The sequence below is a fragment of the Arvicanthis niloticus genome, chromosome 30, assembly GCF_011762505.2.
Source record: "Arvicanthis niloticus isolate mArvNil1 chromosome 30, mArvNil1.pat.X, whole genome shotgun sequence".
NCBI classification, from domain to species: Eukaryota; Metazoa; Chordata; class Mammalia; order Rodentia; family Muridae; genus Arvicanthis; species Arvicanthis niloticus.
In genome coordinates, this window is record NC_133438.1 from 4,718,475 (window position 1) to 4,744,570 (window position 26,096).

Here is a 26,096-nt window from a genome sequence, read left to right on the forward strand (position 1 = left end):
TCAAGATATTCCCTCACTATTGGGAAAATACCAAGCTATTAAAGACAATTACTGAACTAAGACGGTCTACTTTAGGTCAAGTTGACAGTTAATGCTAAATAGCATAAAAACCCTGAACTTTTGGGGATCTTTTTAAAAACACAGGCTTTACCATGAAAGCGTGGTTGGTGCTAACACCAAATCGAACTTTTTGCTGAGGATTGGGGATGGGCATGATAGTTACAGAAAATGGTGCTAATTTGGTTCTTCTGGGGACTTGTAACTATGCCCACCAAAGATCACCTCATTAGAGTAAAAGTTGATCCTATCACCTAGAAAATATCAAACAGTTAGAAGCTACTTGTTTAGAATCAAGGCAACAGTCCAGACATCAGAGGAAATGGTTTTGTTAACCCCACTAAGCACTCATGAAATCACAAAGATTTTGTAATTCCATTACACAGTTTGCCTACCCCAATCTTCTGAGAAACCAGTATTATAACCTTCTTCTTTTAAATTGACTCTTAAAATTGATCCCACATTTCTAAACATTATTCTAAATATATAGTTTCACATGTGCAAATATGATATATTGAGTTGTGGTAGATGAATTTATCTATTTAGTTGAATTTATTTCATTTAGAAAATATATTTAAAACTTGAAATTATTGTGCTATATCTCATTTTCCGATTATATATATGTATATATACACATACATACATATATAATATATATTAGTGGACATACATAGAATATATATATGGGACAATTAGATATAGTGTAATAATATATCCATGTACAGTGCTAAGTAAGATTGATACAATTGGCATATCTACAACCTCAATGATTATACTATTTTTATCAACACTATTCATGTTTTATATTCAAGTTCAGTTTTGTAAAATAAATATTCAGTGTTTAGATTTATCAAGATTTTACAAAATTGTTCATAAATGAGACACATGGGGTGTTATATTTTCGCTTGCATTTGCTGTACTATTTTTTGTTTTGGTGTAGTGTTTACTATCTATCCTTTCTTTGACTTAAACAAATGTGCTTGAAATTATTTTAAATTCACCAGATCTGTGGGAAAACCATTCGAGAGGAACTCCTGTGTGTGGACAATGCACCGACTTACAGCAGCTCCTCCACTTTGCAGGCTGAGCATCTCAGAGCAGAGCACAGATTCTCAATCATATCTTTGGAGAAATTAGTGCCATAGAGGTTGAGGTATTTCAGGTGAGGTAGCTGAAGGAGGGTGTGAAATAATGAACCATCTCCAAAGTTAGTCATGAAAGAACACCTGCAGAATAAGGCCAAATGTCACATTATACTAGGATGCGTGGGTACATGGCTGATCAACTTGCATACACACTTTCCCAGATTTGTCTTACATGCTGTGGTTGTTTGGGCATCCCAGTTACCTCATAAACTCTCACTGGTTATCCCCAGATACTGGAGAAGCACTAAGGTGCAAGCTATTCAGATCTCTCCCCTTTGTTGCATTGTCCACATCTGTATGACACCTAGAGAATTCTAAGGAGACTCATACTCACCCTCATATTAAACACTGAACATTGCCTTGTCCTAGCTAATCAAAGTTGTCAACTTGACATTATCTGGGAAATGGGAACCCGAATTGAGGAATAGCCTCCATCAGAATGATATGCCTATGGGGCACTTTATTCATCACAAATAGGTGTAGAAATGCCACTCTGAGGGGGCAATTTCCCCAAGAAGGTTGTTTCTAATTTGAATAAGAAAGATTATGGAAGCAGGTCATGGGGAAATCAGTCAGCAAGCAGCATTTCTTTATGGTCTCTGCTTCAGTTCCTGCCTTCAGGTTCCTGCCCTGGCTGCCCTTGTTGATGGATTATGACCAAGGAGTGGTTAAAAAATGAAATAGGCACTTTCCTTCCCCAGGATGCCTTTGGTCATGGCAACCAAACTAGAATTACACTTTATGTACAACACAGATATTTGTATTTGTATTAATGTTTCTAGCTGTGTATCCCAAGTAAAGGGCTCATTTCTTTAAGTACCAGTGGTTTTCTGATTTTTTCCTTTATCTTTTTTGCTTGGCTTTTTTTGAGACAGGGTTTCACTGTGCAGCCCTGGCTATCCTGAAACTTACTCTGTAGACCAGGCTGCCTTTAAGCTCAGATCTCCTTGCCTCTGCCTCCCTACTGTTGGAATTAAAGAATCCAGGTGATGGTGGCATATTCTTTAATATTTTTTTATGGCATCACAATCTATAATGGCCATAGAATGGGTTCCAGACTTTAAAAAAAATTAGATTTTTTCTTTTTGTATTCATTCTCTTTTTAAGGTGGGAAAAATGTAAGCAGACTTAATCTAGGCTATGTTTCCTCATGCTAACAAGTAGATGTCATCATAATGACTTAGAGATTAACATTTGGCTGGACAGATGGCTCAGTGGCAAAGAGCACATGCTGCTCTTTCAAAGAACCAGAGTTCATTTCCCAGCACACAGTGTTAGGAAGCTCACAACTGTTTATAACTCTAACTCCAAAGAACCCAATTCAGATGCACGCATACATAGTCACAATTAAAACTAATTTAAAATAGACCTTTAATTAGCATTCATTGTAGTCTCTAGAATAGAGTCCCTGTTGACTGCTATTTTGCCATGTGCATGCACAGACACATACACACACTAGATGTATAGGCTTTTAAACTATAAATGAATCAGGTGTGTGTGTGTGTGTGTGTGTGTGTGTGTGTGTGTGTGAGACACAGAAAACTTTGAATATATGACTCTTGGGTACTATTGTATTTACTATTCTTGGGTTTTAATTCTTGCATTTATTCATGCTTTAGTTTTCTCCTGAAGGAGGAGAGGGAATTTCTTCTATCTACTTAAAGGATGGGTCACTATTAAACTTACGAGAAGCTTTGGAGCTTAAAAGCAGTCAGAGGCATCCTAGGTGATGGAGACATTGAATTACAGAGATCCTGTATGGCCATTTTATTGAAATGACAGCTGTCCAGATCCAACAAATGTAAGTTGCAGAAAATACTGCATAACATTTCCCAATCTCTGGCTACTTTTCTGCAATGAGATAATACATCATTATTCCCTAATGGTTAAATTCAACTAAAGACATCCCCCAAATACGTAAATCACTTCCAACCCCCTCAAATCAGGCAGTTACCCTTGCAACTGGGAGAAGTTTATATAAATAAAATGGATCAACATAGCATAGGGATTAAAAAGGTGACTGTGGGTTAGGAAATGCCCAAGAGGTTAAGACAACTTCATACTTTTGCAAAGATCACTAGTTTGATTCCCAGAATCCATGTGGAAGCTTACAACCATCTGTAACTTTAGTCCCAGAAGATCTAATGGCCTCTTCTGGGCTGCACAGGCACTGTACTCACAAGGTACATAGGCATACACACAGGCAAAACACTCATATACCTTAAATAAAAATAAATAAATCTGTTCTTAAGGAAAGAAAGAGGACAGGAGAGGAACAAGGCTCGGAGAGAGGCTCGGAGAGGAGACTCAAGGAGTGGTGAGGAGAGGGCAAGAGGGAGGCAGAGAGAGAGAGAGAGAGAGAGAGAGAGAGAGAGAGAGAGAGAGAGAGCACTGTGGGATACAAAATGCCATCTTCTGGACATGGTCTAGACTTTGACGTCTTGATCCACCACATCAATGGATGCCTTAATCATCCTGTAAAAGACCAGGCCTGATACCAGTCAACAATAAAGTAGGGAGAGGGTCACACAGATCTACTCCTTCTGGCTTAATCACTGCCTTCTGGGGAAGGAGTAGTCATCTTCAAGTTTATTTCCACAAGTGAGCCCACCAGGGTCCAATGCTCAGTTCCAAACCTTTGGGCACACCGAGTTTAACCTTAGTTAAGCTCCATAGCTGACAGAATAAAAAGATGTCAATGTGAGAAAGGAAGTTGTAAAGAAGACGGGTGATGAGATACACCCTGTTCTGAAGAGAAACAGAACTGAATAGAAAGTGAGAGTAACCAGAATACACTATATATTCGAGTAAAATTACAAATCAATGCACTGAAAAATTATAACAAAGAGGTATGGCTTGAGATGAGATAAACCAGAATTGAATCTCTGTTGGGGATTCACTATTACTATCTATGATTCACTGCTGAAGGCATCCGACTTTACTGGGATCTCGAGTGCCCTTTGTTTTAGTGACAAAGCATGGTTTCTATGTGAATTAGGGTAGATATTTGGGACCCCTGAGGGAATTACTTAGTATGTCCAGTAAAAGAGTGGACATTTGAAAGACCTTGTGTGAGCTAGCAACCGTAATTCCATGTGAGTCATGTCAACTAGAGCAACTTAGTATAACCACTAATTTAATGTAATCACCAGGACACTCTAAATATGCTATGGATGAAGACAAGCATTAAACACTGCAATGAAGTTGCTCACATTTCCACCTAACACTGGTCCTGTGAGAACTTTCTTCTTTGCATGACATGGCTGTTCAGAGCCACACAGCTCCAAACAGCAGTGTGAAGACATAGCAGAGAGCCTTTCTGACTGTGCCATCTGAACAATCAAGCACAGACATATAAGAGCTTCACCATGTGGAGAGAGGGATTGATGGGTCAGAGAATTTGCTGTGCAAACAAGAGAACCTGAATTCAGACCCACAATACTGACAGAGAAAGGTGGACATGGTTGCATGAGGCTGTTGCTCAGCATTAGAAGATGGAAACACATAGACGCTTGTATCTTCCTGATCAGTTTGCCTCACCAAGATGGTGAGAGACTGTCCCAAGGAATTAAAGCAGAGAACAATAGAGAGAGATACCCCACATCTTCCTCTGGCTTCATCATGAATTTACATGGATACAGTATGGATACATCTATAAAATATTGCATTGGACATTAAGGCAAATATTGAATAACAGTTAGCAAGGTTCAGAGATGTACTCACAGTTTGTTGTCTGTAAAGATCTCTATGTTACAACATTCTGGGTTATAGATTTCTGAAAAAACTCTCTTTCGTATATGCAGATGAAGTTTCTTTAATTTGGGGGATTTCTGCAGATTGCATGCAGTCATTGACAATACATCTGAATTACGAATATCAATAGTAATTTCTTCAAATAGATCCATCACTTGTCTTATAAATCTTTCCTCATGGTTGTCACGTAGACAGGTGAACAAATTCTCAGGTCTTTCCAGTTTTTCAATGCACCCTTGTTGACTGAGACTTTTAAGGTATGTAATGATTTCCTGTTTTACATCTCTGGGTTGTATAAATCCAAAGTTTGGTTTGAGCATGGAGGCAACTTGTTCATTGGCAATTCCAAACAAAAATATCCCTGTCTGGAGCCACTGGGTCTGGTCATAAGCATACATTTTTCCTAGAAGTTGAGGTATGCTTCTAGTGACTGGGATATGTGTGTCTTTGTCTTGTCTGAGGAAATAGAACATGGCAGCAAAATATGACTGTAGTGTCGGATGATAAAACACAGTGTGGTTACCATGATTCTGGAGAAATTTCATTTTTAGCCATACTGCCTTATCTGATTCAGATATCCCATTTCTCCTCAGAGTTTCAGAGTCAAAAACAAACAACTTGTTCCATATTCCTTCTACAGCCAAGGTACACAGGGTCTTTAACTGGGCTCTGTTCTGTTTAAGTGGAGTACTGGCATATGTTGATTTGAATGCACTAACCATAAATTGTGTGAAGAAAGCTGAATCTGTTTTAGCCCTAACGTACCCTTCTTCCCCTCTGTCATACTGCCACTTTAAACAACTACAGAACATCCAACATAGATAAGGCTTATTGAATAAATGTATTAATTTATTATTTCTTAAGTTCTCAGAGATTTCTTCACCTTTCTCATTACCAAAGAAGGACACACAATAGGACTCTACACACTGCTCAGAGAATCCTAGAATAGTTATCACCCTTGGATACTGCAGTAAACGATAGATTTTTGGTAGACTTCTTTGTCCCAATTCAAGAAGCAGAGAACATTCTGGGAGCATTATTTTCTGTAGCAAACTACTCAAGACAATTTGTGTTGGCAGCCTCTTCCTCCAGTCATTGCACAAGTTTGTTCTGAGTCGCAAGTCAAATTTCAGGTAATCAAATCCATCCAGGATAAACAAGATTCTCTTCGGAGCAGATACAATGTCATTCAGTGTCTCTGCAGACTCAGGCAACTTACTTGAGATAAGCTCAGCTAAGCTTAACTCTGTGGTATTGTTAAGTGAGAAAACAGAGAAGAAGAAAACATATCGAAATCGGTTCTGCAATAAATTTCCTGATGCCCAATCCAACATTGCTTTTCTTAAGAAAATGGTTTTTCCTCCTCCTGTTTGACCTGATACAACTGCAGTGACTGGCTCTGACTCAGAATCAAATATGTCCTGCAATGCTTTGTACTGGGGTTCTATAATTACTTGGTAGTTTCTATCAGGTATATGAATGTTGGTCTCCGATGTCCATATGGTTTGAAATGTAGTCTTCATAAATTTTTTGTATTTATTTTGTTTATCTGAGTGGGATGAAATCAGAACACAGGACAGTTAGGAATATAATACCCCCAAGAATGAATTGCAGTATTTCTTAAATGTATGCCTAATGAATGACCTACACATCTGCATCACCAAGGCCATTGCTCCTGAGGAGCAAAAAAAGGTAGAGAGACACCCACCTCTTCCCCTGCAACAACTTCCCATCTCCTTCACCTGCACTTGATGTAGGTTTTCCTTTCTTATGACACCACAAACAAAGCATGGTTAGGGTCCCACCTTAATCCCAACCAACCAACCAACCAACCAACCAACCAACCAACCAGTTTTCCATGCCCACACCTCAAGATAGAGAAAAATATTGCATGAAACTCTTTCCATGCTTGTAAAAAGAAGTGGACTCCTTCCGGTCTGGACCCTAGCACTGAGCAGATCCTGGGCGGCAGCTCTGCCCCAGAGGAAGTGGGCCTTGTAGGAGCTCTAACCTGGACAGTATCTTGGGTAAGGAGAAAACACTGGCCCCAAACAGGGAATAACTGGGACCCACTAGGACCCAGGAAGTCACTCCTGGCTCAGAGCGCTAGTTCCTTCATGTTTGGGCCTGAGCACTGAGCAGATCTTGGGTGCTACCTCTCACCCCAGTAGTAACACCCACCCCACACATTTCTGATAAAACCAAAATAATAGGAAAGACAGGCTCCAGTCAGAGACCGGGCAGGTAGCCCTAAGGTGATCCAGATGGTGAAAGGTAAGCCCAAGAACATAAGCATCAGCAAACCACGATACTTGGCATCATTAGAACCTAGGCCTCCCACACAAGAAAGTCCTGAAATCCCCATATCACTAGGAAAGCAAAATTCAGATTTAAAATCACTTATAATGATGATGATAGAGGACTTTAAGAAGGACATAAATAATACTCTCAAAGAATTTGAGAAGAACACAGGTAAACAGGTAGCAGCCTTTAAGGGGAAACACAAAAATCTCTTAAAGAATTACAAGAGAACACAAGCAAACAGGTGAAGGGATTGAATAAAACCATCCAGGACATAAAAATAGAAGTAGAAACAATAAAGAAATCACAAAGGGAGACTACTCTGGAGATAGAAAACCTAAAAAAGAAATCAGGAGTCATAGATGCAAGCCTCACCAACAGAATACAAGAGATAGAAGAGAGAATCTCAGGTGCAGAAGATACCATAGAAAAAATATTGACACAACTGTCAAAGAAAATGGAAAATGCAAAAATTTCTTAACACAAAACATCCAGGAAATCCAGGACACAATGAGAAGACCAAATCTAAGGATAATAGGTATAGATGAGAGTGAAGATTCCCAACTTAAAGGGCCAATAAATATCTTCAACAAAATTATAGAAGAAAACTTCCCTAATCTAAAGAACAAGATGCCCATAAACATACAAGAAGCCTATAGAACACCAAATAGACTAGACCAGAAAAGAAATACCTCCCATCACATAATAATCAAAACACGGAGTGCACAAAACAAAGGATATTAAATGCAGTAAGGGAAAAAGGCCAGGTAACATAAAAGCAGACCTATCAGAATTACACCAGACTTCTCACCAGAGACTATAAAAGCTAGAAGATGCTAGACAGATGTCATACATACCCTAAGAGATCACAAATGCCAGCCCAGGCTACTATACCCAGCAAAACTCTTAATTACCTTAGATGGAGAAACCAAGATATTCCATGATAAAACCAAATTTACACAATATCTTTCCACAAATTCAGCACTAAAAAGGTTAATAGTGGGAAAGCTCTAATACAAGGAGGGAAATTATACCCCAGAAAGAGCAAGAAAGTAATCTCTTCCAACAAATCCAAAAGAAGATAGCCACACAAAGATGATTCCACCTCTTAATAAAAATAACAGGAAGCAACAATCACTGTTCCTTAATATCTCTTAATATCAATGGACTCAGTTCCCCAATTAAAAGACAGGCTAATTGACTGGATATGTAAACAGGACCCAGCATTCTGCTGCATACAGGAAACCCACTTCAGTGACAAAGACAGATTTTACCTTAGAGTAAAAGGCTAGAAAACAATTTTTCAAGCAAATGGCCCTAAGAAACAAGCTGGAGGAGCCATTCTAAATTCTCCAGCTCAAGAACACAAAGGGAGGGACTCATGGCTCCACCTGTATAGGTAGTTGAGGGTGGCCTTACCAGGCATCAGTGGACGTGGACGGCCTTGGTGCTTGAAAGTTTGGATTCCCTAGTGTTAGGGAATTTTGAGAGCTAGAAGGTAGGAATGGGAGGATGGTGGGAGCACACCCTCATTGTAATGGAAAGAGGGGGAATGGGGTAAGGGGTTAGGCATCAGTGGAAGTGGACAACCTTGGTGCCTGAAAGTTTGGATTCCCTAATGTTGGGGAATTCGAGAGCAGGGAGGCAGAAATGGGAGGATGGTGGGAGCACACCCTCATAGAAACTCCCAGAATTATATGAATTAGACATAACAGAGGCAAGCCGCTAGTAGACTAGATTCCAGAATTCAAACAAACAATTATCTTAACACCAAAATTTGTTTTGAGAATTGTGTATTACAGAATACACAGCCTTGGTGCATCTACTCATCAAGCAAGCTGAGCAGACCTGCTGGAACCTCTCTCTGATGTCCTGGAATTCTAGCTGGATGTAGTGAAGACACAGCATCAGAAGCTTATCAATTTACTCTTCCCCCTGCCCCTCTTCTAATATCTCAACACCCATAATCAGCTTGAAGAAGTTAATGAAGAGTCGGTGCCCCTATTCCCTGGGCTTGGGGACTGAGGTGGTTTATATTGGGCTGTCTTTCTAGGGAAAAGTCGTGGTTTTGTTGGAACTGGGAGGATTAGCTAGGATTTATTGCATAGCCATAACCTATTGGTAGATATTTGTATAATTGTTATTAAGATAAAGTTATAATTTCTTAAATGGTACAAAATTTACTTTGATTTCAAGTTTAACATTTTCATTGGTATGAACTTCCTATTAATATAAAAGTGAGATTAATATTTTTACTCTCATAGGCATTGCACCTATATAACACATTTAAGAATACAAGGCTTAGACCAAGTCCTTCTTTAACTTTTCTAACTGATTTGAGATGGTTAGCATGCGAGTTAAGGGCCTATAGTAAATCTGTGTCTCTGAGTTTATTGTTAGGGTGTTTTCTAGATTTTATTTAGAAATAGCTGAGAGGAGTTAACAGACAACAGTCTAGATTACTTTACATGGATAGTTGGTTTTCAAAACATCAGAAGTCCACAGAATTGACGTTACAAACATTTCCATATTAATGTTCATTTTAATTAGAGACCTGTCTGCTCCTGACAGCTTCCTGTCTTGGATTCTAAGAAGAAATTGAGCATCTTTGTAGTTACTCCAGTTGTGGGGAGACAGCCACTAGGCAAGAATTGCCTTTTTTCATCTACAGACAAATTACTGTTCAGAAAAGGACACACTTGCAGAACAGTCAGTCGACTGATTATATCTGCCAAGACAGAGTAATCAGCCCTTAAGAATCCTGCATCAATAGGTCTATCCGATGATTCTGGACCAGAAGGCTGAAGATCAGATGCTCCAACGCTTTGTAGTAATAGGGACTGTCCAGGTGTTTGGTGGTCTCTGTAAATTGGCTAAGTTTTAGAAGCTATGCTTTGTGCTTCCCATAATTTTAGTTAACTCAGTCATTCTGGATTTCTGATGGGGTTGAAAACTTATAGTCTCATAGCCAATCCTGGCTATTTACTTTGAGAGAAAAGATTTGAGAGGATGGTTTTCAGCTGACATTCATTCTAAAGCCAAGAAAAAAAAAAGCCAGGTTCAGAACTAAGTCCTTTAGTTAGGAGGGATGACAGAGGTTCTGGTTAGTCAACAAAATGATGGATTGAGTATTAGGTCTATCTTGTACTTTACTGACACAAATTGGTATAGTTATTCTATAATTGTATTTTAAGAGAAAAGTTTTATTTTAACAGGAAGGATGATATGTAGGAGGAGATACGGTAGGAGTATTAAGGAGAGGAAGAGGAAGAGAAGAGGAGAAGGAGAGGAAGACCTAGGTGAAGAGAGAAGGAGGTGGGGAGCATGGAGGTGAGTGTCTCTGCCAGTCAAAGGTAGTTGATATATCTAGGTTGGGTATTGGGTTACACTTGTGATTATATGGGCATCTTGTTGTTGAGCATTACCAAACTTATAAAGCCTTTGATTAACATTTAAAAATTGTATAAAATCAAAAATGAGAAGGGGATATTGGATAGGGATTATTTAGGGAGGGGAAATGGGGAAAGGGGATGGCATCTGAAATGTAAATAAAATATCCAATAAAAATTAAACTGCAAAAAAAGAAAACTGATGGGCTGTCAAATGATACATTATCTAACAAGTATGTTAACTGTAGGATTAAATATAGATTATTAAATATTTAAAAAAAGAAGTGGGGACTCACTGCTAAAGGCAGTGTATGAATACTGTGTCCCATATGTAGGGCCTCTTCTATTCCTGAAAAATCTATACTGCAAATACATTCTACAGTCACCTCCCATAGAATACTTGTGCCCTTACATGCTTTAATTCACATAGAAAATGAACTCAGCTATCCTGTATCTTCTTGCTACCCAACATAGGTCCTAAAACCCAGACCCTCAGTTGGTTGTTTCCTTATACCCAGGTTTATAATTTGCTATATTGCCTGTAAAAGCGTTATGACCAAACTGGTAACTCACATTAGAGCAACAGCTACTGTAAAGCATGAGTTCTGGGTATTTGTTACATTATAAATTTGAAAAGGGCATGGTACCTCCCAGGAGAAATCCATAAGTACTTCATTTGTAAATGATTTTATGAGTTAGGACTCAGAATGTTGCTATTCAGTCTAAAATTTTCCTATCTTCCTATCTTCAGTAAGTCATTTAAGAATCATTCTATTCATAATTTTTCAATTTGATAAACACGTTTATAATTCTATGCTTAGTCACAGCAAGATTTAATTCAGGTAAAAACACAGTGAATCCAACTTGGGGGTTATAGAGTTTCAAGTCTATGGGTAAGAATCCAGATGAGGGTGTCAGGTTGTCTTGGGTTAAATTGTATGCATCTTATAATTTTAGGTATGTTATTTAATGTGTTTGGATCAATAACCTCAGTCAAAGAAGATTAAGCGAAAGTGTTTCATCTGGTTATTTATGGAGGAAGTTAGCATGCAACCTGCATGTGAATGGTAACACACTTGGATATTTTCTCATGAGCTTCTTCTGTACCAGGCTTTTGGAGAGCAGTAGCCTACTGACTTCTCTGAGATTTACTGGAAATTGTGGCAGTGATTGGTGTATCAGAGATGTTCATTAAGTTAAGAGAACTTGTTTTTCTCCCAGAGGATTTGGGTTCAGTTCCCAGCACCAACATTGTCACTCACAACTACCTGTTAAGTTCAGCTCCAGGGATTCCTGCCCTCTTCTGGCCATCACAGGCATTGCTTGCATGTGGAGCATATTCATGTGTGCAGACAGAACACTCACATAACTCAATATCTTTTCAAAACAGAACATTGGTATTTGCATGGAATTTTAAATTTATTACATTTTTGTTACATTTTGAAAAAAAAGATGTCCTATATTTTCATGTTATATTGTCCTATATAAAATGTTGCTTTGGAGCTACAAATATGTTTCAATGGATAGGGGCACACTAGACCAACATGCACCAGCAACAAGTTTTCCTCTCATCTCTACATGCACTCAATTGTATACCCACACAAATAATACATAAATTTGAGTTGGAGAAGTAGTTCACAGGTTAAAAGTGCATACTGCTTTTGCAGAGGACCTGAATTCAGTTACCAGTACCCACATCAAGTGGCCCACAAATGCCTGCAGCTCCAGGTTCAGGGGATCTAAATCCCGACCTCAAGGAGCCTACACTCCTGGCACACACACACACACACACACACACACACACACACACACACACACACACACACAAATATAATTTAAAATAAAGCTAAAAATAATAAATGTAAAAATTATATGTTAAGAGTTTATGTGACTTAGTGAATTTGGATGGATGAATAAATACTAGAATTGGGTTAAGTTTTACTGCTACTTAAGTTAAAACTGTCAGGTCTAGATTACTTCTACTATAGAAACCTTGTGCTTAATTTAGAAATTTATTTTTTGTACCATCTTTATTTGTGGTTGTGACTCTGTCTCTTTTGCTCTGTCCTTTTTTTTTTTTGCTCTGTCCTTTTTTTTTTTTGCTCTGTCCTTTTTTTTTTTGCTCTGTCCTTTTTTTTTTTGCTCTGTCCTTTTTTTTTTTGCTCTGTCCTTTTTTTTTTTGCTCTGTCCTTTTTTTTTTTGCTCTGTCCTTTTTTTTTTGCTCTGTCCTTTTTTTTTTTGCTCTGTCCTTTTTTTTTTTGCTCTGTCCTTTTTTTTTTTGCTCTGTCCTTTTTTTTTTTGCTCTGTCCTTTTTTTTTTTTGCTCTGTCCTTTTTTTTTTTGCTCTGTCCTTTTTTTTTTTGCTCTGTCTCCCTTTTCTCCCTGTCTCCCTTTTCTCCCTGTCTCCCTTTTCTCCCTGTCTCCCTTTTCTCCCTGTCTCCCTTTTCTCCCTGTCTCCCTTTTCTCCCTGTCTCCCTTTTCTCCCTGTCTCCCTTTTCTCCCTGTCTCCCTTTTCTCCCTGTCTCCCTTTTCTCCCTGTCTCCCTTTTCTCCCTGTCTCCCTTTTCTCCCTGTCTCCCTTTTCTCCCTGTCTCCCTTTTCTCCCTGTCTCCCTTTTCTCCCTGTCTCCCTTTTCTCCCTGTCTCCCTTTTCTCCCTGTCTCCCTTTTCTCCCTGTCTCCCTTTTCTCCCTGTCTCCCTTTTCTCCCTGTCTCCCTTTTCTCCCTGTCTCCCTTTTCTCCCTGTCTCCCTTTTCTCCCTGTCTCCCTTTTCTCCCTGTCTCCCTTTTCTCCCTGTCTCCCTTTTCTCCCTGTCTCCCTTTTCTCCCTGTCTCCCTTTTCTCCCTGTCTCCCTTTTCTCCCTGTCTCCCTTTTCTCCCTGTCTCCCTTTTCTCCCTGTCTCCCTTTTCTCCCTGTCTCCCTTTTCTCCCTGTCTCCCTTTTCTCCCTGTCTCCCTTTTCTCCCTGTCTCCCTTTTCTCCCTGTCTCTTTCTCACTTTGTGTCTTTTCTGTGTCTCCTGTCTGTCTCCTGTCTGTCTCCTGTCTGTCTCCTGTCTGTCTCCTGTCTGTCTCCTGTCTGTCTCCTGTCTGTCTCCTGTCTGTCTCCTGTCTGTCTCCTGTCTGTCTCCTGTCTGTCTCCTGTCTGTCTCCTGTCTGTCTCCTGTCTGTCTCCTGTCTGTCTCCTGTCTGTCTCCTGTCTGTCTCCTGTCTGTCTCCTGTCTGTCTCCTGTCTGTCTCCTGTCTGTCTCCTGTCTGTCTCCTGTCTGTCTCCTGTCTGTCTCCTGTCTGTCTCCTGTCTGTCTCCTGTCTGTCTCCTGTCTGTCTCCTGTCTGTCATCTGTCTGTCATCTGTCTGTCATCTGTCTGTCATCTGTCTGTCTGTCTGTCTGTGTCTGTCTCTGTCTCAGAAAACAATATCAGCTGTATTTTAAAGTTTCATCACTAAAAGAGAAAATCCTGTCATCTGGTGGAGATTAAAAACCCAAACTAGCCCTTCTGCCCCTGGCCTGGATACTGGTGGCTGGAGCAATCTCCCAGCCGATCTGCTCCCCTCTGGAAACTGAGTCTGGAGGCACCCTAGGGAGGGCATGGACCACAGAGCAGCAGGTAGGAGAACCCGCACACCGCCCTAGGCCTTAGAAGCACAACTAGCAGTAGGGAGCCCCCAGAGGGCACCTGGCATTCAGACCCTGCCCCCACAGAGAACCACTCCCCTTCTGCCCCTGGCCCAGATATTGGTGGCTGGAGCAGTCTCCCAGCTGGTCTGCTCCCCCCTGGAAACTGAGTCCGGAGGCACCTTAGGGAGGTCACAGACTGCAGAGCTGCAGAGGTACCCAAGAGAGGTCAAGGACTGCAGAGCTGCAGGCATCCTAGAGAGGACACTACCCACAGAGCTGCAGAGCAGGGGACACCATATCCCGAAGCATCCGAGAGGAACAACTACATTCAGAACAGCAAACACCTAGCTGGTCTACTACTGTAGAGACACCATATCCTGAAATATCCTAGAGGAGCCACGTACCCAGAGCAGCTGGAGCTCAGGATCATAGAGTCATCCGGATCCTGAGGAGTTCTGACACAACCAAGATACCTGGAAAGGCAGACTCCAGTCAGAACCAGTGAGTGTGAGTAGCACTACGACTAACCAAATGGCGAAAGGCAAGCGCAAGAATGTAAACAACAGAAACCAAAGTTACTTGGCATCACCAGAACCCAGTTCCCCCACCATAGCAAGTCCTGAATACCACATCATGCAAGAAAAGCAGGACTCAGAATTAAAATCACTTCTCATGATGATGATGGAGGACTTTAAAAAGGACATAAACAACACTCTCAAAGAATTTGAGTAGAACGCAGATAAACAGGTAGAAGCCCTTAAAGATGTACAAGAAAACACAACCAAACAGGTGAAGTAATACACAAAACCGTCCAGGATCTAAAAATGGAAGTAGAAACAATAAAGAAATCTCAAAGGGAGGCCACTCTGGAGATAGAAAACCTAGGAAAAAGATCAGGAGTAATAGACACAAGCATCACCAACAGAATACAAGAGATAGAAGAGAGAATCTCATGCACAGAAGATACCATAAAAAACAGACACAACGGTCCAAGAAAATGTGAAATGTAAAAAGCTCCTAACACAAAACATCCAGGAAATCCAGGACACAATGAGAAGACCAAACCTAAGGAATATAGGTATAGATGAAGGTGAAGACTCCCAACTTAAAGGGAGTAAATATCTTCAACAAAATTATAGAGGAAAACTTCCCTAACCTAAAGAAAGAGATGTCCTTAAATATACAAGAAGCCTACAGAACCCCAAATAGACTAGACCAAAAAAGAAACACCTCCCGTCACATAATAATCAAAACATCAAAAATACAAAACAAAGAGAAGATACTAAAAGCAGTAAGGGAAAAAGGCAAAGTAACATATAGAGGCAGACCTATAAGAATTACACCAGATTTCTCACCAGAAACTCTAAAAGCCAGAAGATCCTGGACTGATATCATACAGGCCCTAAGAGAACACAAATGCCAGCCCAGACTACTATACCCAGCAAAACTCTCAATCAATATTGATGGAGAAACCAAAATATTCCATGACAAATCCAAATTTATACAATATCTTATCACAAATCCAGCACTTCAAAGGATAATTGGTGGAAAACTCCAACACAAGGAGGGAAACTACAACCTAGAAAAAGCAAGAAAGTAATCTAATAATCCTAAAAGAAGGCAACTATACAAACATAACTACACTGCCAATAACAAAAATAACAGGAAACAACACTCATTTTTCCTTAATATCTCTTAATATCAATGGACTCAATTCTCCAATAAAAAGACATAGACTATCAGACTGGATACGTAAGCAGGACCCAACATTTTGCTGCATTCAGGAAACGCACCTTTGTGGAAAAGACAGACACTACCTCAGAGTAAAAGGTTGGAAAACAATCTTCCAAGCAAATGGTCCCAAGAAACAAGTGGGAGTAGCCATTCTAATATCAATTAAAATCATTTTTCAACCAAAAGTAATCAAAAAAGATAAAGGACACTTCATAGTCAAAGGAAAAATGTACCAAGAGGAACTCGCAATTCTCAACATCTATGCCCCAAATGCAAGGGCAACCACATACATAAAAGAAACTTTACTAAAGCTTAAAGCATACACTGCACCCTACACAATAATAGTGGGAGATTAACACCCCACTCTTAGCTATGGAGAGATCATGGAAACAGAAACTAAATCGAGACACAATGAAACTAACAGAAGTTATGAACCAATTGGACTTAACTGACATCTATAGAACAAAAGAAAACAAAAGAATATATCTTCTTCTCAGCACCTCATGGTATTTTCTCCAAAATAGACCATATAATTGGTCACAAAACAGGCCTCAACAGATACAAAAAGAATGAAATAATCCCTTGTACCTTATCAGACCACCATGGACTAAGACTTGTCTTTGACATGGACAAAAACAACGGAAAGCCCACATACACTTGGAAACTGAACAATGCTCCACTCAACGATAACTTGGTCAAGGAAGAAAGAAAGAAAGACTTTTTAGATTTACATGAAAATGAGGACACATCATATCAAAACTTGTGGGACTCCATGAAAGCAGTACTAAGAGGAAAAATCATAGCTCTAAGTGCCCAAAAAAGAAAATGGAAAGAGCATACATTAACAACTTGACAGCAAACCTGAAAGCGTTAGAACAAAAAGAAGCTAATATACCCAGGAGGAGTAGATGGCAGGAAATAAACTCAGGGCTGAAATCAACCAAGTTGAAACAGAAAGAACTATACAAAATAACAAAACCTGGAGCTGTTTCTTTGAGAAAATCAACAAGATAGACAAACCCTTAGCCAGACTAACCAAAGGGCAAAGAGACAGCACTCAAATTAATAAAATCAGAACTGAAAAGGGAGACATAACAACAGAAGTAGAGAAAATTTAAAAAAATCATCAGATCCTACTAGAAAGGCTTAGACTCAACAAAATTGGAAAATCTGGATGAAATGGACAATTTTCTAGATAGATACCAGGTACCAAAGTTAAACGAGGAGCAGATAAACCATCTAAACAGTCACCTAACCCCTAAAGAAATAGAAGCAGTCATTAAAAATCTCCCCACCAAAAAATGTCTGGGGCCAGATGGTTTTAGCGCAGAATTCTATCAGACCTTCAAGGAAGACCTAATACCAATTCTCTTCAAACTATTCCACAGAATAGAAACAGAAGAAACAACACCCAATTCGTTCTATGAAGCTACAATTATGCTCATACCTAAACCACACAAAGACCCAACAAAGAGAACTACAGACCAATCTCTCTTATGTATATTGATGCAAAAATACTCAATAAAATTCTCAGAAACCGAATCCAAGAACACATCAAAGCAATCATCCATCATGATCAAGTAGTCTTTATCCCAGGAATGCAGGGATGGTTCAATATTCAGAAATCCATCAATGTAATCCACTACATAAATAAACTCAAAGAAAAAAACCACATGATCATCTCACTAGACACTGAGAAAGCATTTGACAAAATTCAACATCCCTTCATGTTAAAAGTCTTGGAAAGATTAGGAATTCAAAGTCCATACCTAAACATAGTAAAAGCAATATACAGCATGCCAGTAGCCAACATCAAACTAAATGTTGAGAAACTTGAAGCAATCCCACTAAGATCAGGGACTAGACAAGGCTGCCCACTCTCACCCTACCTATTCAATATAGTACTGGAAGTCCTAGCTAGAGCAATTAGACAACAAAAGGAAGTCAAAGGGATACAAATAGGAAGGGAAGAAGTCAAAATTTCACTATTTGCAGATGATATGATAGTATACTTAAGTGACTCTAAAACTTCGGCCCGAGAATTCCTAAACCTGATAAACAACTTCAGTAAAATGGCTGGATATAAAATCAACTCAAACAAATCAGTAGCCTTCCTATAGTCAAAAGATAATCAGGCTGAGAATGAAATTAGGGAAATGACACCCTTCACAATAGTTACAAAAAATATAAAATATCTTGGAGTGAATCTAACCAAGCAAGTGAAAGATCTGTATGACAAGAACTTCAAGTCTCTGAAGAAAGAAATAGAAGAAGATCTCAGAAGATGGAAAGATCTCCCATGCTCCTGGGTTGGCAGGATTAACTTAGTAAAAATGGCCATCTTGCCAAAAGCAATCTATAGATTCAATGCAATACCCATCAAAATTCCAAATCAATTCTTCATAAAGATAGAAAGAGCAATTTGCAAATTTATTTGGAACAGCAAAAAACCCAGGATAGCGAGAACTATTCTCAACAATAAAAGAACTTCTGGGGGAATCACCGTCCCTGACCTCAAACTATACTAGAGGGCAATAGTAATAAAAACTGCATGGTATTGGTACAGAGACAGGCAGGAAGATCAATGGAATAGAATTGAAGATCCAGAAATAAGCCCACATACCTATGGTCACTTGATCTTTGACAAAGGAGCTAAAACCATCCAGTGGATAAAGGACAGCATTTTCAGCAAATGGTGCTGGTTCAACTGGAGGTCAACATATAGAAGGATGCAAATCAATCCATTCATATCTCCTTGTACAAAGCTCAAATCCAAGTGGATAAAAGATCTTCACTTAAAACCAGATACACTGAAACTAATAGAAGAGAAGGTGGGAAAGACCCTCGAATACCTAGGCACAGGGGAAAAGTTCCTGAACAGAACACCAATGGCTTATGCTCTAAGACCAAGAATTGACAAATGGGACCTCATAAAATTGCAAAGCTTCTGTAAGGTAAAGGACATTGTCAATAAGACAAAATGGCAACCAACAGATTGGGAAAAGATCTTAACCAATCCTACATCCGATAGAGGGCTAATATCCAAGATATACAAAGAACTCAAGAAATTATACTCCAGACAACCATATAACCCTATTAAAATGGGGCACAGAGCTAAACATAGAATTCTCAACAGAGGAAACTCGAATGGCTGAGAAGAACCTTAAGAAATGCTCAACATCCTTAGTCATCAGGGAAATACAAATCAAAACAACCCCGAGATACTACCTCACACCAGTAAGAATGGCTAAGATCAAAACTCAGGTGATAGTAGATGCTGGCAAGGATGTGGAGAAAGAGGAACACTCCTCCATTATTGGTGGGATTGCAAGCTGGTACAACCACTCTGAAAATCAGTCTGGCGGTTTCTCCAAAAACTGGACATAGCATTACCTGAGGATCCAGCTATACCACTCCTGGGCATATACCCAGAAAATGCCCCAACAAATAACAAAGACATATGCTCCACTATGTTCATAGCAGCCTTATTTATAATAGCCAGAAGCTGGAAAGAACCCAGATGCCCTTCAACAGAGGAATGGATACAAAAAATGTGGTACATTTATACAATGGATTATTACTCAGCTATTAAAAATAATGAATTTGAGAAATATTTAGGTAAATGGATGATCTAGAAATTATCATCCTGAGTGAGTTAACCCAATCACAAAATAACACACATGGTATTTACGCACTGTTAAGTGGATGTTAGCCCAAGAGCTTGGAATCACGAAGACTCAACCCACAGACCACATGAAGCTCATGAAGAAGGAAGACCAAGAGGGGATGCCTCAGTTCTACTTAGAATGAGTAACAAAAATGCTCAAGGGAGCAAATATAGAAACAAAACATGGGACAGAAACTTAAGGAGGGGCCATCAGGAGACCATTCCACCTGAGTATTCATCTCATGTACAGTCACCTAAGCTAGACACTGATGTGGATGGCTGGAAGTGCATGCTGTCAAGAATATGATATAGCTGTCTCCTTAGAGGTCTGCCAAAGACTAACACATTCAGAGGATGATGCTCACAGCTAACCACTGATATGATCAAGGGTTTCCCAATGGAGAACTTAGAGAAAAGACTGAAGGAGCAGAAAGGGTTTGTGACCCCAGGAGGAAAGCAACAATACCAAACAACCAGAGCCCCCCAGGGTCTAAACCACCAGCCTGGGAGCACATAGGGACCAACCCATGACTCCAGCAGTATATGTAGGGGAGGATGGTCTTGTCAAGCATAGGTGGGAGAGGAGTTTCTTGGTCCCATAAAAAACGAACACAGAGTGGGGGGAGATGTAAGGGTGGGGAGGGGGTAGTGGGGGGTAGGTGTGGGCACTGCCTCATAGAAGCATGAGGAGTGGGGATGGGATAGGAGGTTTCTGGGTGGTGGGAGAAAGTGGGGTAAGGGGATAAAATCTGAAAGGTAAATACCCAATTAAAAAAAAGAGATGAAAAAAGGGGGGAAAGGAGAAAAAAAGAGAAAAGAAAAGAAAAAAAGGAAAAATAGGAGATTTAATAACACAAAGGGAAGGATTTAGAAATTTAGGAGGCAGTTTATGTTAATGGAAACAGCATCATAGAAACTGGAAAAACACACCCTCATAGAAGCACAAGGAGGGGGGATGGGATAAGGGGTTCCTGAGTGGTGGGGGGAATGGGATAACGGGATAAAATTTGAAATGTAAATATTACAACCAATTTTAAAAAGGGGAAATAAAAGAAAAGTTGTTAGAACCAACATCTTTAAAAAAATGTCAGCCCTTTAGGAAAAAAAATCTTTTTTTTTTTTTGATACTAAAACTTGTTCTGAGAATTGTATATTGCAGAATACACAGTCTTGGTGTATCTACTCATCAAGCATACTGAGCAGACCTGCTCAAACCTCTGATGTCCTGGAATTCCATCTGGATGCAGTGAAGACACAGCATCAGAGGCTTATCAATTTACTCTTTCTCCCACCCCCCTTCTAATATCTCAACGCCCACAATCAGCTTGAAGTTAAAGAAGAGTCAGCGCCCCTATTCCCTGGGCTTGGGGACTAAGGTGGTTAATATGGGTCTATCTTTCTAGGGAAAAGTAGTGGTTTTGCTGGAAAAGGGAGAACTAGCTAGGACTTATTGCATAGCCATAACCTATTGGTAGAAATCTGTATAATTAATATCAAGATGAAGTTATAATTTCTTAAATGGTACAAAATTTAATTTGATTTTAAATTTAAGGTTTTCATTGGTATAAGCTTCTTATTGATATAAAGGTGAGCTGAATATTGACACTCTCATGGGCATTGTGCCTGTATAACACATTTAGGAATACAAGGCTTAGACCCAGTCCTTCTTTAACTTTCTTAACTGATTTGGGATGGTTAGCCAATGAGTTAAGGGACTATAGCAAATTCATGGCTTTGAGTTTATTGTTAGGGTGTTTTCCATATTTTATTTAGAAATAGCTGAGAGGAGTTAACAGACAACAGTCCAGGTTACCTTACATGGATAGTTGGTTTTCAAAACGTCAGAAGTTCATAGAATTGATGTTACAAATATTTCTATATTAATATTCATTTTGATTAGAGACCTGTCTGCTCCTGACAGCTTCCTGTCATGGATTCTAAGAAGAAATTGATCATCCTTGGAGTTACTCCAGTTGTGTGGTGACAGCCACTAGGCAAGAATTGCCTCTCTCCATCTACAGACAAATCAATGTCCAGAAAAGGACACACCTGCAGAATAGTCGACTGATTATATCTGCCTAGACAGAGTAATCAGCCCTTAATAATTCTGCATCACTAAGGTCTGTCAGATGATTCTGTGCCAGAAGGCTGAAGATTTGATGCTCCAACCTTCCATAGTATAGGGGCTTTCCAGGTGTTCAGTGGTCTCTATAAATTAGTTAAGTTTTAGAAGCTATGCTTAGTGCTTCCTATAATTTCAGTTAACTCAGTCATTCTGGATTTCTGACGGGGTTGAAGACCTATAGTCTCATAGCCAATCCTGGCTATTTACTTTGAGAGAAAAGATCTGAGTGGATGGTTTTCAGCTGACATTCATTCTAAAGCCAAGAAAAAAGCAAGGATCAAAACTAAGTGTTTTAGTTAGGATAGACGACAGAGGTTCTGGTTAGTCAACAAAATGATGGACTGGCTATTAGAACTATTTTGTACCTCACTGGTACAATTAGGAATCATTATGCTCTAATTGCATTTTGAGAGAAATGTTTTATTTTAACAGGAAGGGTGAAGCTAGGTGATGAGAGAGAGAGAGAGAGAGAGAGAGAGAGAGAGAGAGAGAGAGAGAGAGAGAGATGGAGGCAGATGTTCACATGTCTCCACCAGTCAACGATAGTTTATATATCTAGATTGGGTATTGGGTTACACTTCTGTTTGAGCATTACCAAACTTATAAAGCCTTTGATTAACATTTTAAAAAATGTACAAAATCAAGAAGGAAAAGGGGGCATGGGATAGGGGTTTTCTAGGGAGGGGAAATGGGGAAAGGGGATGGCATCTGAAATGTAAATAAAATATAATAAAAAAAAACAAAAAAAAAACCAAAAAAGGAAAAAAAAACCCAAACTAATAATGCTTCTCAACAGTCAAGACACCTTTCCAAAGAATAACTTGCTCATTCTGAAACATTGACATTACTATGACTGGGAAATCTTGGTTTTAGATGAAAAGGTTACACATGTCCACAGAAGACAGACACTTAACTCAGTCGACCTAAGAGAATACACTATCTACTTCAGGTTGTCATGGCTCAGGGGTTTATATAGCCTTGCTTTTAATCAAGTGGAACATGCCATGTATGTAATTTGACTTCTTAAATTATGATTAAGGTGTAAATACTCAAATAGTTGAATGGTTGAGAAGAGTATCATTACATTCCTATGTATAGCTAGGCAACAAGAAGTCCTATCAAGTTTGTAGGAATGGCTCCAGCTCCCTGGCTCAGTGTCTCCCATTCTGTAAGCACACCTAGTGTAACAGCCTAAGGAGAACAAAAAAAGCTAACATTAGCTAAAATTTGTCCTACTTTAATCTAGTTTCTCTTCTTTGTTTTCTGGTGTAGCCCAGAATGCCCATTGAACTTAAAATAGCTATATAGTCAAGAAGCACTAGGGAGAGCTAGAATGCATAGATGTGGTGATTTAGATAAAAATGCAGGTATGGGGGACAGAGCAGAGACTGAGGGAATAGTCAAGTAATAACCAGCCCATCTAGACACCCATCACATCAGCAAGCACCAATCCATGATACTATTAATAACACTCTCTTATGCTTATAGTCAGGAGTCTAGCATGGATGTCTTCTGAGAGACTCAACCCAGCAACTGATTCAGACAGACACAAATAGCCAAACAGTGCATGGAGACTGGGCACTTTTAGGGAAGAGCAGGGGAAGGACTGTAGTTCTGAAGTGGGTAGGAACTCTATAGGAAGACCAACAGAATCAACTAACCTGGACTCTTGTGTCTCCCAGAGACTAAACAAACAACCAAAGAGCACATAAGCTGGAACTAGGCCTCTTTGCACATTTTAGCAGGTATGCAGCTTACTCTTTCTGTGGGTCCCCAAAAACTGCAGTGAGGCTTTTCCAAAAGCTATTGCCTGTCCTTGGGATATGTTCTTCAGGCTGGGCTACCTTGTCTGTCCTCAGTGGGAGAGGATGTGCCTACTCCCACAAAGACTTGATGTGTCAGAGTTGGGGAATACCCATGAAGGACCTGCCATCTCAGAGGATAAGGAAAGGGGGTATGGAGATAGAATTGTGGGAGGAGGTGACTGGAAGGGAATGAGACCTCCATTCTCCTGACGCCTCTCCCCCACCTTCATCATATCTGGCATAGTAGCCTGCTATTCCAGGGAGACATACATTCTCCTGCCACCTCTCCCATGAACTTCCTAAGACATGCAGATCCTGAGCCATACATATAAGTTTCCCTCGTCCCTTCCATCATCTCTAATCACTGAGCCCTTTGGGCCAAGCCAAGCTGCCCTGTACAGCCTGCTATCCCAGGGGTACCTCAATTCTTCTGCAACCTCTCCACCCAACTTCATCAGACTTGTGGCTCCTGAACCAGACAGAACTGCATTTCTGGAGCCATATACTCCAGGGGTAGCATCAGAAACCTCCCACACCAGATCCATTGAGGTTCACCTTCCTCCCAACATCTACTACAACAAGAACATCCAGGGACCAAACTCATCTAGATACAAAGAAAACTGTGCAAGACCTGGGAGTGGAAATAGAAGCAATAAAGAAAAAACAAACTGAGGAGATCCTGGATATAGAAAAACTAGGGAAGAGAACAGGAACAACAGATGCAAGCATCACCAACAGATACAGGACATGGAAGTGAAAATCTCAGATATAGAAGATATAATAGAAAAAATGATACATCAGAGAAAATGTTAAATCTTAAAACTTCTTGACACAAAACATCTAGGAAATCTGGAATACCATGTAAAGACCTAACCTATGAATAATAGGAATAGAAGAAGGTACAGAGTTCCAGATCTGAGGCCCAGAAAATATTGTCAACACAATCATAGGAGAAAACTTTTCCAACCTAAAGAAAGAGATGCCTATAAACACACAAGAAGCATACAGAACTTCAATTAGACTGAAAATCACACCAACTAGAAAAGAAAATCCTCCTGGCACATAATAATCAAAACACAAAAATACAGAAGAGAGAAATAATATTGAAAGGGGCAGGGGGGTAAAGGCCAGGTAACATACAAAGGCAGACCTATCAGAATTACACCAACTTCAAGAGAAATTCTCAAAGTTAGAAGAGCCCAGACAAATATCTTGCAACTATAAAAAAAAACTGCAGGTGTTAACTTACATTACTATACCCAGAAAAAGTTTCAATTACCATAGATGGAGAAAAGATGTTTCAGGACGAATCCAAATTAAAACAATATTTATATACAAATTTAGTCCTACTGAAAAAAAACTAGGCGGAAACTCTAACCCACGGAGGAAAACAATATCCAAGGAATCACAGGGAATAAGCGATTCCATACCAGCAAGGCATTAAACATTTATAGCCTCACCCCACTTCCAGTTCACTCTCTCTGCTTCATGCTTGCAGCTGAAGTGTGACCTTAGCTTTCTTCTCTGTCACCATGCCTGTGTGTTGTCATGCCTCTTTCCATAATGGACTCTTATCACGTTGGAACCATAAGCCAAAATTCTTCCATAAGTTGCTTTTGGCCATAGTGTTTTATCACAGTAACAGAAAAGTAAGTGATACAGTGACCATGTTCAGTTATTCTTAATATCTTACATGTATATGTCTACATGGTCCTTCCAAAATAACTGATATCCTTATCCCAATGAGGAAACTGATTTAGTGACATTGATCATCTTGCTGCTGCTGACTAGACAATAAATCACATAACTAAGGACCAGTCAAACCAAGCATGTGGTTTTGCTGAAGATTTTTGATGGACACTTCTGTCATTCACAACATCTGTTAAATTCTGTCAAAGGATGTATGATGTGAAGACAAATTGGGACATGGAGATGGTTTTGATGCCTCTGAAATGTGAGGTGATTTGTTGATAAAATACTCCCTTCAGAAGGATTTTGACAAGCTCCCCACCTGGAGAAATTCTAAGGTTGCAAATTTGAGGTCTTTCTCTACTCTATTAAGAAATTCACAGGCCGGGCAGTGGTGGCACACGCCTTTAATCCCAGCACTTGGGAGGCAGAGGCAGAAGGATTTCTGAGTTCAAGGTCAGCCTGGTCTACAGAGTGAGTTCCAGGATAGCCATGGCTACACAGAGAAACCCTGTCTGAAAAACCAAAACCAAAAACAACAACAACAACAACAAAAAAAAAAAAAAAAAAAAAAAAAAAAAGGAAAAGGAAAGGAAAGGAAAGAAAAGAAAACAAAAAAGAAAAAAAGAAAAACCCCACAGGATACTAAGGTAATGTTTCTATGTGAGGAGATGAAGGCCTATTCATAGCTCATGTCTGGTAACAGGATGAGTGAGTACATGATAAAACTGCATTGCAGCTGAGTCTGGCACTGGGTACATGAGAACACAGAACTCAGGAAGTTAAAGGAGAAAATCATGAGTTTAAGACAGGTCTTAAC

General features: G+C 39.6%; 1 protein-coding gene across 1 annotated transcript in view; it reads right to left on the minus strand.

Annotated features, from left to right (window-relative positions):
* Nlrp9 (NLR family pyrin domain containing 9) overlaps positions 1-26,096 on the minus strand; it is a 57,844-nt gene that overhangs the window by 13,334 nt on the left and 18,414 nt on the right. Inside the window, exons 3-5 of the mRNA XM_076927608.1 lie at positions 4,926-6,504; positions 2,889-3,053; positions 1,119-1,283 (exon numbers count right to left, since the gene is read on the minus strand). Of these exons, the coding sequence (XP_076783723.1) occupies positions 1,119-1,283; positions 2,889-3,053; positions 4,926-6,504 (1,909 nt within the window). The remainder of the gene's footprint in view (positions 1-1,118; positions 1,284-2,888; positions 3,054-4,925; positions 6,505-26,096) is intronic.